Source organism: Caloenas nicobarica, chromosome 24 (assembly GCF_036013445.1).
Source record: "Caloenas nicobarica isolate bCalNic1 chromosome 24, bCalNic1.hap1, whole genome shotgun sequence".
Lineage (NCBI taxonomy): Eukaryota > Metazoa > Chordata > Aves > Columbiformes > Columbidae > Caloenas > Caloenas nicobarica.
Genome location: NC_088268.1, coordinates 185,891 through 198,290, shown reverse-complemented (window position 1 = coordinate 198,290; position 12,400 = coordinate 185,891). Strand labels below are relative to the sequence as shown.

The 12,400-nt window shown below is 45.6% G+C and overlaps 1 protein-coding gene across 2 annotated transcripts; it reads left to right on the top strand.

Moving 5' to 3' along the window:
• Positions 1 to 1,153: 1,153 nt before the first annotated feature.
• On the top strand, positions 1,154 to 2,310 carry LOC135998034 (olfactory receptor 10A7-like). Of its 2 annotated transcripts, XM_065651081.1 has the most exons (2): positions 1,154 to 1,163; positions 1,388 to 2,310. In XM_065651081.1, exons 1-2 carry the CDS (start codon positions 1,154 to 1,156, stop codon positions 2,308 to 2,310), a joined length of 933 nt encoding a protein of 310 aa, XP_065507153.1. The 2 variants fall into 2 exon arrangements, with proteins under 2 accessions (XP_065507153.1, XP_065507152.1); XM_065651080.1 differs by lacking the exon at positions 1,154 to 1,163 and having other exon boundaries at positions 1,360 to 2,310.
• The last annotated feature ends 10,090 nt before the right edge of the window (positions 2,311 to 12,400 follow it).

The following is a 12,400-nucleotide window of genomic DNA, read 5'->3' as shown; positions in this document are numbered from 1 at the left end:
GAAAGATTCCTTTTAAATCCATCGGACCTTTAAATGCCTGAGAATGTTAGGAGTCTTTTTATTGTGCTTGTAAGTTAAAATCGCCTGTGGTGTCCAGTTCTGCAGTTTTCCATTTCACGTTCTTGTTAGAAAACCTACAGAAAAAAGGCATCTTGTGTGAGTGAAGTTATAGCAGAAAGAGAAATCTGAGTCACTATGAGTGAGTGAATCATGGTAGGATTGTATGCACTGATCTTGTTTTGAAGATGTGTCCTCTCTGTGATGTGATCTATTGACCAGGTCCATGTATGCACAGTGGAAAAGGTGCTTCCCTCCCAACTCCATGTATGGATACATTTCTGGGGCTAAAATGCATTCTGTGCCTTGAGATTTACTTGTGTAGTCCAGTGACTGGTCTGAAGAATGCAGAAATAACGACCACTTTCTCCGCTGTGGCAGGCTAATTTCTTCTCTCAGTGCATCAGTTTCCCATTCTGCGCAGTAAGAAAACACAAAACTGCTGCGGGTGACACAGCACTGCATGAATATCCTGTCAGCACCACACACACTGTAACTCATCAGGATAATGAGGCAATGTGACTAATGAAGCAGATGATACTGAACTTCACTCTTTACACTTTCTCAGCATTCTCCATAGATATCTTTCCCTCTAATTATTCCTTCTTCTTTTGCCTATCTATAGACAGAATTTTGGTTTGATTTAGTTTGGTGCCGCTGTCTTTGGTCTGTGGGTGTTTCAGTTGCCAGTTGGGGTTTCTTCCTGTGACAGGAGTTGGATTACGTCTTCCCCTACCAGCTTCTGTTTGCTCCATTTAGGTGTGTTTTCCCTGGAGTTGGGCTCTTTGAAGTCATTCTGTCGCACTGGCAACTGGGGAAGGCTGTCTGACTAGGTCCTGGCAGAGTGCAAGCATGTGCTTCTAAGAGGAGCTGTGCCCACTGCTCCCCAAGGTAGCAAAATGCTATTGCTTTCTTTGGACTGTGGTTGTTCCAGTTATCAGCTGCACATTTCCTTCAGTGCAGAAGGTGCCTATGGCACCTGCGGGGACCATAGACCTGACATTTGGGGGGACCACAATTAACCCTACACCCATAATGGACCCAACCCTTTAATACCAGCTCCTCATAGTTGTGTGCTTGGTCACTACCCCAAACTATGACACTTAGCGTGCACTAACATTGTACATTTTCAGCACGCACATCCATTGCCTTCTTACTTTGTTCAGCTAAGCCAGCTCTAGAGTGGCACCCTTCAATCCAGCAGTTCTCCAGGTATTCCCAAGAGACTCCTCACTTCAACAGTTGGCTGTAGCACCACGGTCAAGATTCCCTCTGACAGTCCGTCCATTTGATTCCTCCCAGATGAAGCCAACCGAAGGACCAGAACCAGGAAACTACACTCTGCTGACTGAATTTGTCCTGTCTGGATTGTCCAACCACCCAGAACTGCAGCACTTGCTGTTTGGCACATTCTGCTTAATTTACACCATCACCATCATTGGGAACCTTCTCATCTTCATGGCTACAGTACACCCCACCCTCCACATGCCCATGTACTTATTCCTCCGGGTCCTGTCCTCCCTGGATATTTCCCTAGCATCAACTGTTGTTCCCAAGATGCTGGTAAACTTCCTGTCAGAGGACAGGAGTATCTCCTACATGGGCTGTGCCACACAGCTCTACTGTCTGATTTTCTTAGGAGCCACTGAATGGTACCTTTTGGCAGCCATGGCCTATGACCGTTACATGGCCATATGCAACCCCCTTAGATATGCAATCACCATGAACAGCCGAGTTTGTCATTCCTTGGTCCTGCTGTCGTGCTGCAGTGGTAATGTTGTGTCTGTGGTGCAGACTGCTTGGGTGTTCACATTGTCATTTTGTGGGCCAAAGAAGATTAACTACTTCTTCTGTGACATTCCCCCCCTCATCACGCTCTCCTGCACTAACACCTCTTCATATGAAAAGCAGATCATTACAGCCACAGTGCTGGTCATCTTCACACCATTTTTTCTCATTCTGGTATCCTATGCCTGCATCATCTCCAGCATCCTGAAGATTTCTTCTGCAGAGGGCAGACTCAAGACCTTCTCTACCTGTTCCTCACACCTAATTGTTGTAACATTGTACTGTGGAAGTGGGACCTTGATTTACTTACGGCCCAAAGCCAGTTACTCTCAAGATGCTAAGAAATTTCTGTCTCTCATATACACAGCCATACCTCCTATGTTAAACCCCCTGATTTACAGCCTGAGGAATAAAGATGTGAAAGACGTACTAACCAGAATGATGGCTGAGCTGATGAAGAAATAAGTCTTTCCTTGTCCATGAGTGTGTAGTTTAAAAATGTTGTTTCCATTTTTGGTGGATGTGTATGGTTTACTAGCTTACTGGAAAAAAACAGAAGCAAAGAGATATTTTATACTTAAGACTATTTTGTCCTTATTCTTGGCTTTGGAAGCAAATTATTTAGAATTTCCATTTCTATTTCTTCCTTAAGAGTATGAAGTGTATACCAGACATTTCGTCCAAAACAGAGCAGAAAGAAACCAACCCACTTCACATATCTTCTTCAGGTATTCAGTCTTGAAGTTCTCACTTTCATTGCAGATGTTCAACTGTCCCTCTCACTTAAGAAATATTCTTTTACAGTGAACTTTTCAGGATAAGCATACACGAATTAATAGTGTGGTGGGTTGCTTTGAATTTTTTTTCCTTGTTGTATGATTTCCATTCCTTCCAGCAGAAAAGGAATCAAATGAATGAGAGTGATAAAGAAATCATTTCTTTAGGAGACTTTTTTTTTTTTTTTTTTTTTTAAATTGAGGGCAAGGGGAAAACAAGGGAAGGAGAAACCAATGCTCCAACCTTGTTTCCAGCAAGAACTAAACATTTCATATAGTACAGTGCCCACAAGTATCTTGGAGTCTAAGTCATGGGATAATTAGCATCCTGCATCTCTCAGCTGGAGAAATTCATCCAGGCATGATAACAGGACAGTTCCAAGAGGAGCAGCTGAGATCCACAAGCACACAGAGAAAACGTATGCTACAACCTTGGAGTATTCATTTGTGAAGGGGGAGAAAAACAGCAGTAGCTTTCTCTGAGAGAGAAGAAAACTGAAACTAGTCTCCTGTATGGCAAAGGAAAGTTCTGAATACTTAAGTGACCATGTGAAATTGTGGTATCACTCTGTGCCATTTTGCCTGGTTGTCCGAGCACCTGGCCAGATTTCCCAGGTAGCTTCTGTGTTCTGTTTCTTCTTGAGTGCAGCACAGGGGAAGCTTCCACCCCTGTAGTCAAGCTCCAGATTTATCATTTTGGTTTCCAGGGGTGACTGGGAGCAGAATTTGTGATTCAGGCTGAGGAAAATTAGGAAAAAAACAACCAACCAAACAAAAACAAACAAACAAACAACTCCACAAAAAACCTAAAAGAGCTCAATGAGTGTACATCCGCATATGTAGTTTAGTGACCTGTTTATACACACACACAGAGGGGAAAAAAAATAAAGACCAAAAAAACCAAGAAAACCCTCTCTTGGGATTCATCTCCACTAGGGTAAGCTATCTGCTGTCAGAAATCAACATGTTCCTTAAGAAATCTGAGCTCTTTTTAATGCAGCTGTACCCACTAGGGCTGGACTTCAGCCTCCTTGGTAATTGCCTAAAGCTAGTGCTGGCAGATAAAATCATGGGGCTTGCAGTTACAACCCCAGGCATGTAGAAAACTTACACTCCTTTTCACTGATATTTCACCCAGTGTGAAGATACTCTAGATGCCATGGACAATAAAGTCTGTCACCATGGTTTGGTTTTGCAAATGAGGCAGTCTTCAATCATCTGTTTATTGTAAGCAAGACTTTCCAAAGGGAAGAAGGAATCCATAGCATTCTTCTCTATGGACATAGTTTACTGACCTGCTATGAGTGCAGGTTTCTGTTGGGATAAGGTTGCATTATGCTATTTAAGATCTACAAAATGCCACACTGTCTCTAAATACAGTTAAAAAGAAAACACATTCTGTTCCCTCTAGTCCTGTTGCTCAGCTGTATCTATGCTATTAATTGGTCCACATTCACATGGGAATACAAAACACCTCTGGAAGAATGCTAAACTGTGTAGCTTTCCTTTGAGCTAGATTGTGATTCTCCCAACAAGGTCAGTTGAGGAAATTATAAAACCCCTTGCAAAAGTTTGGGCTTTGGAATGACCACATACTGAATCAAATACTGCCATTGAGAAGAATATCACTGCAGCTGTTCAAAAAGTCCACTCCATTTATTAGAATTAAATAAAATCTGTTAGGGTTAGATAAAATCCACTGCAAGCAAAGAAAAGACAGACCAGATAAATCTCCATGGCACAGCTGTGTTCGTGAAGCTCACCCATCCCCTGTTCTTAGGCACCTGCAGTGTGGGCATCCAAACATGATGTGGTGAGACCCCTTAACAGACAACGAGAGGCAGGGGAGAGAGCAGCAGACTGGGATATGATCTTTCTGGAGGGCTTTTTTTTCCCCCATGTGAAAGGATTCTCTCATTTGACTGAACATGCCTCTGGAGGAGCCTGTGCATTCCCACTGTCTCTAGAAAGACTATAGATGGGCAAGCCTCTCAGTCTCCACCGCTAAGAGTGCTGAAGCCTCTCCATAGTTTTCAGATGCTTGCAGAGGTGATCCAGCCCTACAGGCAGAAGGTGCACACAGGAAATGGAAAGACGACTCACACTGCATCTGGCATGCCATAGTTGCTCTCACTTCTGTGCAGTTCCCTTGTGCTAGTTCTCTCACTGACTTCTGGGCCAAGTCATCTGCCCCCAAGGAAAGGAAACAGTGCCTGAAGGCCTTCCTCATGCAGAAGATGAAAGCTTTCAGGGACAAATGATTGAAGTAGCAGGCTGAACAGCAGCCTGAATTGAGCACCACTCCTGAAAGCACCAGGGATTGAGGAGCTAGGATGTAGAGATACATACTTATAGATACAGATGTATGTATACTAGGAAAGAAAATCCCACATGAGATAGTTGGGGACTTCAGAGTCCCTGCTGGGTTTCCTACTGACAAATTTTAGACATTGAAATTGATCTGATAGAGAAAGAAGTGTATCTAAAAAACCAAAGTAATTGAAAACAAACAAAACAACATAAACCATTAAGTACACTCAGATCATCCTGGAAACCCCAAAATCCCTTTTTGTTGAGGCAGACATGTATAGAAGGAGAGAACTGCTGGAAAAAAAAAAAAAATATAGAACTAAGTGTCCTATTGGTGGACTTTTAAGGGTCTCCCTTACAATGAGGGATTCCCTGGCAGGCATCACAAAGGCGTGTCAGACGCAGATAGCAAAAACTAAAGCGAAGAAGACATTAAGTACCTCTGCACTATTTCTGTCTGGTCTCTCTAAATCACAAGCCTCATTCATCAGTGAGCCCATATTTTCCAGCTTTGTTCTTTTCGTGTTAATGGAGCAATAGAAGTTCCTCTGGTTGCCCTTGACATCTCTTGTAACACTAGACTCCAGCTGAGCTTTGGTTTTTTTTAACAATATCCCCGCATGCCTGGGCAATGTTTCTGTACTCCTCCTCTATATTCTGTTGCTGCTTATACATATTCTATATGCTTCGTTTTGCATTGGAGCTTGGTTGTTTGGCTAAACTCGTCTCCTGATACATCCGAGTATCCAGATGGACCATTTTTGTGCCTGAAGGAGATTTTCCTTGAAGACTTGTGAACTCTCTTGAGCTCCTTTGTTCTTTACAGTAGATCCTTGTGGGATTCCACCTACTATTTCTTTGGCAACAAGAATCCACAATGGCAGGATTGGAGGCTGACAGCATCCTGGGCTCTATCAGCAGGTATGCAGATGGGAAATCTAGGGAAGTGATCTTTATTTTGTACTCGTTTGACCACATCTAGAATGCTGCATTCAGTTTTGGGGTCCACAAGAGAAGGAAAATGTTGATACACTGGACTGAGTCCCGTGGTGTGCCAGGAAGGTGGTTTGGGCTGGAGGACACAGCCTACGATATCAAACTTTCCCACAAGTTCCCAGTTGGGTCACTGCCCACCTGCAGAATTGTTGTTCCTTCGTGTAAAAGGAAACCCCTTCCACTTTATCCATACCTGTCTTTCCCACACAGCCTCATGTAGCACAAAATCAGTGAAATAAGAGCTGTTACTCCAGTGGCATCACAGCTGTGTGTTGGCTTGCAGAGCTCTCACCAACTTCTGTTTGTGTGTAGCCAGTTGCAGGGAGCCCAGTTTTATGCTGTTTCATTTTTCCTAATGGCTCTCCCACTCTCATTACCCTGCCCCATGGATTTACCACACTGCCCTCTCTTCCTGCCCTCACCTGGGGAGCCTCAGCTCCAACCTCCAGTGCACCTTGTCTAAAGCTTGGCTCGTCAGTCTGACTTGTTGACAGATATCTCATTACACTTCCTTATGCTCGCTGGACAAGCGAGTGGATCGGACATGATGTGTGGGTTTTCTTATTTTCATGTTTCAGACTGAGAAATTGAGAGAAATCTACATAGCACAAAATCAGTGAAAACCCCAGGCTCACTTAACAGAACAGAAATCAGGTAATAACTGGCCACAGCATGCCCCAGAGGCAAAGAAAGGCAACAGCAACCTGAGCTGCCTTAGCAGGAGCATGGCCAGGACACTGAGGGAAGCGGTTATCCCCCTTTGCTCAGTAATTGTTAGTAATTGTTTGAATTCCTCTGAAATTCTTTGTCCAGTTTTGAGACCTAAACAGAAGAAAGACATTGACAAATGAACCCGGGGAGGGTCAATGAAGCAACATCAGGGATGCGTCAACACTGTCAGAAAATCTAGATGCATAGTTTGGTACTGTTTCCTTGTACTCTGAGCTTCCGAAGTGCATGACTGTGAGGTCAGCCTCAAGCTGTCCTTTGGAACAAACCAGCTGATTCCATGTGAAACTGAACTCATCGTGAATCAGAACAGTTCAGTCTACGAATTCTCCTACAAGGCTGTATGGAGAAAATCAGGCTTGAGTCCCGCTTCTCTACACAACTTCCTGATACTTCCAGCTCTATGCCAGTATGCACTACAGCCTCAAACATCTCCACACCACCCACCATAGACTCCACTCGCACTTGATACACAGCCTCAGCATCATGGAAAACAATTCCTACCTTTGCTGCCTGCACCATGGTTTTCTTATTTCAACCACTTTGAAATGAAAACAGTAATTGTGTCTAAAAATTATGGACTAGTGGATCGCTGTATTGTGCCCACAGGAAACCTTGGCAAAATGCTACACAGGTTGGCCATGGTGATCTCTCTGGGTTGCCAGGCCAGAGTATGAAGCAAAGCTGTTTTGCACTCCCTTGGCCGGAGTCTCAGGAATTGTTCACTGCAACAGTTTCTTTCAGAACTGTAGATACAGCATACATCTTCACTGCAAGCCAGAGCACAAGGCAACTCTCCTTTATAAATCCCTTACCTAATGAGTCGAAATTTATGTTTTTGTCTTTTCTGTCTGTGGAAGACACCAGAAAGAGTTTTCAGGCCACCAGAGGTAGGCGTATGGACAGGCTTTTGTTCAGAGCTTGCAGTCCCTGTTGCAGGTCAGCCTACATGCGCTGTGCCTCACACACTGCCAAAGGTCTTCTCTGAACCACTAATGATGTTGAGATAAAACTGTTTCCTCCTGGTGGAAATGTCCAGTTTAAAGAGGTTAAAACTAAGACACAGTCATGTTGCAAAGTACCAGAGCATCTAGTTTTCTTTGGTCTTTTTTTTTTTTTCCTGCAGTACATCTGGGAGGGTGTGTGCTGCAGGATATGAGGGGACACTGTGAATGAGTGTTTTAAAATGCAAGAACTGCTGGGGCATGGATAGAAACATGCTCAGTGTGGTGTCCATACTGCCTGTCTGCAGTAATGGGTTTTCCTGCTGAATGGAAAGAGATGGTTCAGTTCAGTAGGGAGCCCAGGATGGAATTCATCCATTCTCCCTTTCAAGCACTGAACAGAGTTTACATCCAGAAGCAGATCACTAAGCTCTCAGTATTCAGCAGAAGTCTCAGCAACACTTCAAAAGAGTTCTGAGAGTTTTTCAAGGCACATTTTTAATAATCAGTGTTGGAGAAGAAAATTCCTGAAAAGCAGCACTGATGAAACCTGGCCTACTGAAATGCCACAAGGTAAGGAAAAGAAAATTTCACTGTTCCAAACGTAAATCAGGATCTGACCATGTCCGTTACTTCACAGTTATGCACATGGACATTAGGCTAACCTGTGGCTGTTCATCTGACAAGATTGTGCACAAGCTACCTAACGTACTTCCATGACACTGGCTCTCAACCTAAATAGTCTGTCTGCTGTGGAACAAGGAGGTCTCAGTGTCCCTCAAGAAAATGGGACCCTGTCTTTGGATGTAGGCTTCCAGAGGCCACCCACAGCAGCACCCCTTCCAGGTCTGGAGCTTTGACATTCACTTCTCTGCAGGTGTATGACCCTGAGCAAGCTCAGCAACGTCTAGAATTAAGACTCAAGATGCCCATCTCTTCTTCCAAAATCTCCTCACTGGTGCAAAACTGACTTGCTACCTGTATGCTCTTGAACCCCTTGAGGCCTCCTGGAAAAGGCAAAGTCAGGGGAGGCTGTCAGGAAGGCAGGCTGAAGTGCCTGTGTACTTTGGCTGCTGGAATGGGATGGCTCCCTGCCCAGCAGCCACATCTGCTTCTGGTGGGGGGGTGCTTTCCGTGGAGAAACACTGGAGCCTTCCCCTCTCCCCCCATCTCCTCCAGCACCTCGCCATCCCCTCACCACCCCATGCAGCAGTTCACTGCTGGAGTTCACACCCCAGGATGCCCCTGACACACACAGGATGCATTTCACAGGCAGCATCCCCAGCTTGTAGCCGCCAGGACAGGACCAACTGATCTCTATTGGTGCCCTTCCCCGCAGCTTGACTCCCCAGTCCAGGCCCAAAACATACCCTCTATGCAGGCTCCCCATCGCTCCTGCTTTTCTCGTGGCTCCACTTACCTTCCAAAGCTGCCCAGAGACCCCCCAGAGCTCCCAGAACCCTACAGCCACTGCCTCCCACCCGTCCCAGCAGAGAGGGTTAGCAGCAGCTCCAGTCCCACAAGCTCATCCCATCAGGCAGGACTGGCAGCACCCTGGTTCGCATTCAAACATATCAGAGTGCACATTTGGCAGCATTCCCCTTCCCAGAATCCACCCAGGTGGCACTGCGGCATTGATTGCAGCTCCTATCCATCCCCGCTGCTTCCTGCAAAGACCAGGTCTCCTCCTCCTCCGGGTGCCTCTGTGAACACCATTTCATGCTGCAGCTGACAGGTTTCAGTCCCGGGGCTGTTCCTGTGTCTCTCTCCTCGTTGCTCCTGCTGCAGGCTGCTGTTCCACAGTGAGTGTGCTCGTCTGTGTTTCCTTCCTTCCTTCCTAGTCAAAAGATTGCAGACCTGTTATATGTGCATATGTGTATTTGTCTGCGCTCGCCACATCGTGGCAAAGGCTTGAGGCTTCTGTTTGACTGTGTTTGCTGCCTCATCCTGCCAGGCCACTTAGTTCAAATGGTACCTGCACATTTGGGATCTCTAAGGTCAAGGATAGCAGGCTAAGGTCCAAATTCACAATGAGGTTATAATGATATTTGTAAATTCAGTCTCTTACCTGAGAGAAAATAAAATACAGGAACATGGATGTGCAAGCATATGAATTTTGCTATGGGGATTCTTAAAAGCAGTTGCTGGTAAACCAGGATTTCTGCTACGAACAAAGAATCATATTTTAACCTTTTATCAATTTAGCCTCTCTCAGTTTCATCAAAAAGGAGCTATCTCCCCAGGAATTCCACTGATGAAGGGGTCCTCCGGAATCCGGAGGATTATCCAAGTACAGTTTAAACAAACAGACAGCAAGGATGTTTGACTAAAGACAAAAGTCTCTGAGAGCACCAGAGAGAGCTTTCTCGGCTGAGTACAGTAAGGAGAATTATACTTGTCCTTACATTTGGTGGTGAGTGAAGTCCAAGCTCCAGTGTTGGGTTTGGACCTGCTGACTTTGCTTCCTTTCTTTTTTTCTTTGACTTTTCTCATTCTCTGCTTTTGCTCTGTGCAAACCTCAGACTTACATGAAAGAGTTACTTTGATTCTTGTGGAGTCGTTTGAGATGTTAACAAAAAGGGGTCGTTAACTCAGATGGTCTATCTGGAGCAGCACTGGCATAGAATAAAAGACTGCTGTTAGTTCTGGGCTGCAAGGGGAGCAGGAGATCCTTTTCACCTGGGAAAAAAGGGAGGTTCCCGAGAGCTGCTCCCTTGGAAATCCCATCCGAGCAGGCTCCAGAGCTGACGGCTCCTCCACAGCTGTCCTTGTCGTTATCTCATCCACCCAAGGATGCTGTTGGGCTTCTTATCTTTGCAGAGTCTGCTCCCTTCAGCAAAATCCTGTTTCTCACACAATAGGTTACACAAAGCTCCAAGCTAGGCACTTGCTATGTGTTTAACCCTTTGAGTGTTAGTTCCCTCTGTCAGTTCCCCGCAGCCTCCTCGGTGAGCCGCGCTGGAGCGGGGCCGCCGCTCCACTGGGCTTGTTTGCAGGGCATGGAACCGCGTTTAGGAAGCGCTTCTTCCCAGTGCCCAGGGAGGGGCCCGCGGCTTCGGCTCTGAACATCCCTGGGTCTGCTCCAAGCACGTTAGGAACAAATACAGCAAAAGTTTTCCTTGGCTTTTCCTTGCCCTACCCTTTGTTGCTTGAGACATATCAGTATTTCAGCTGGGCTGGGACATTCAGCTAATTCATCCTTGCTTTCCCAATTCATGAGAAAAACAACTGGACCAAGTTTCTTGCGATTGCCTTGCATGGTGGGGTGGGGGCAGCCAGGGTCTCAGCCTGTCTCCATTACCCTTCTTCCAGAAAAGTATTTCTTGCTGGGACTTGCCAACTGTGCCACATTTTGCCTCAGGAGGTGGGTGCAGGTTCACTACGATCCCAGGAAGAAAGACACTCAGATTCTGCAAAGTATCATTTGAAAACTATTTCCTAGAGCTGACACAATAAAGAAAATGACAATAGCACAGATAACCTTATGCCATGTCAGATGCTGATAAGCTGGCTTGTGCAGCATTCAACAGGCCTCCAATCAACATGCAGAATATTACAATGTGCGTGTTCCAGAGCCAGCTCTGGTAAAATGAGCAGGCTGAGGTTATCCTGCGGCCAGGGAATTTGTGCAGCCCAGCACAGACCTGAAGGCCAAGCTGTATGTGCAGCACAGCACAGTCCTGTGCTGCCTTGGATTAACTGCTACGTGGATCACTAACTCCTCGATGTACAATGGTCCCTCCATCAGGATCACTACAGCAGAAAATGCACATCCCTCCTTTCCTTTCTCATTCTATACCCACTCGCATCTCCTGACTCTTCATTCCTTTGTCCCATTCCCATCCTCTCCTTCTGTGCCCTCTGGGAAACCCCCTTGCAGGGCTTTAGAAGTTAATCTGAATGTATCCATTTTAAATACCTACATTTATACATAATAATCTTCAACTGAATCCTACCCTTGTGCTAAGAGGAAGAGGCTCTTCCTCTTATTAATACTTACGTTTAGGGGTGAGATTTAGTTTTTGAAATCTGGGTGTCTAGTATCATTTTAGATGTCCCGTCATTTCCAAACTAGACACAATACCTTTGCGAGGACTGCTCACCTGTGCTAGGGCTCCTCACTGCAAATGTCCCTTCTCTGTCTAATGTTTTTATGACTGAGTTAAGGCTCTATTCAGTACTGGAAGAGTTCAGACTGCTGACCTGTACACAGATCTGCTGGTTTCAGGTACCTAACTGACAGAACCACCAAGAACTGGGCACTTTTAATCATCCTCTCCCTCTTATTCCACCCAACTGTGCTTCTCATCAATTCCTCCAACACCCTCCTGCTCTCCACTTCCCTGGAGGTGCATAATTGTATCCCAACTATGAATTCTTTCATCCACTCCCTTCCCCAGTACCCCACATGGTCACTTTTTTCTGCCATTCAATTTCTGACACTGAATACAGTCCTCTCCAACTACCCACCTGCACCACTCTCACACAAATCATGCATTCCTCCATCCATCCTCCTAGACAGTGATTCACCTGCGCTATTTGTCCACCCTTCTGCTCATTTCTTCCTCTGTCAGCATTGTTACTGGTGTCCTCCAAGTGCAATTGTCACTGCTGGGGCTCAAACTCATGCTGTGCCTTATGTCTCAGGCTGTGACTCATCATTGCTCCCACCTTCCCTGTGCTCTAATCTGACTTAAGCACCACCACCCCATTGAGCCAATAGGAATTTCTGACACCTTCAACTCCCACCCCAGGTCTCTCTCCTACCAATCTGCTACCAGACTGGCGAGATAGGGGCGA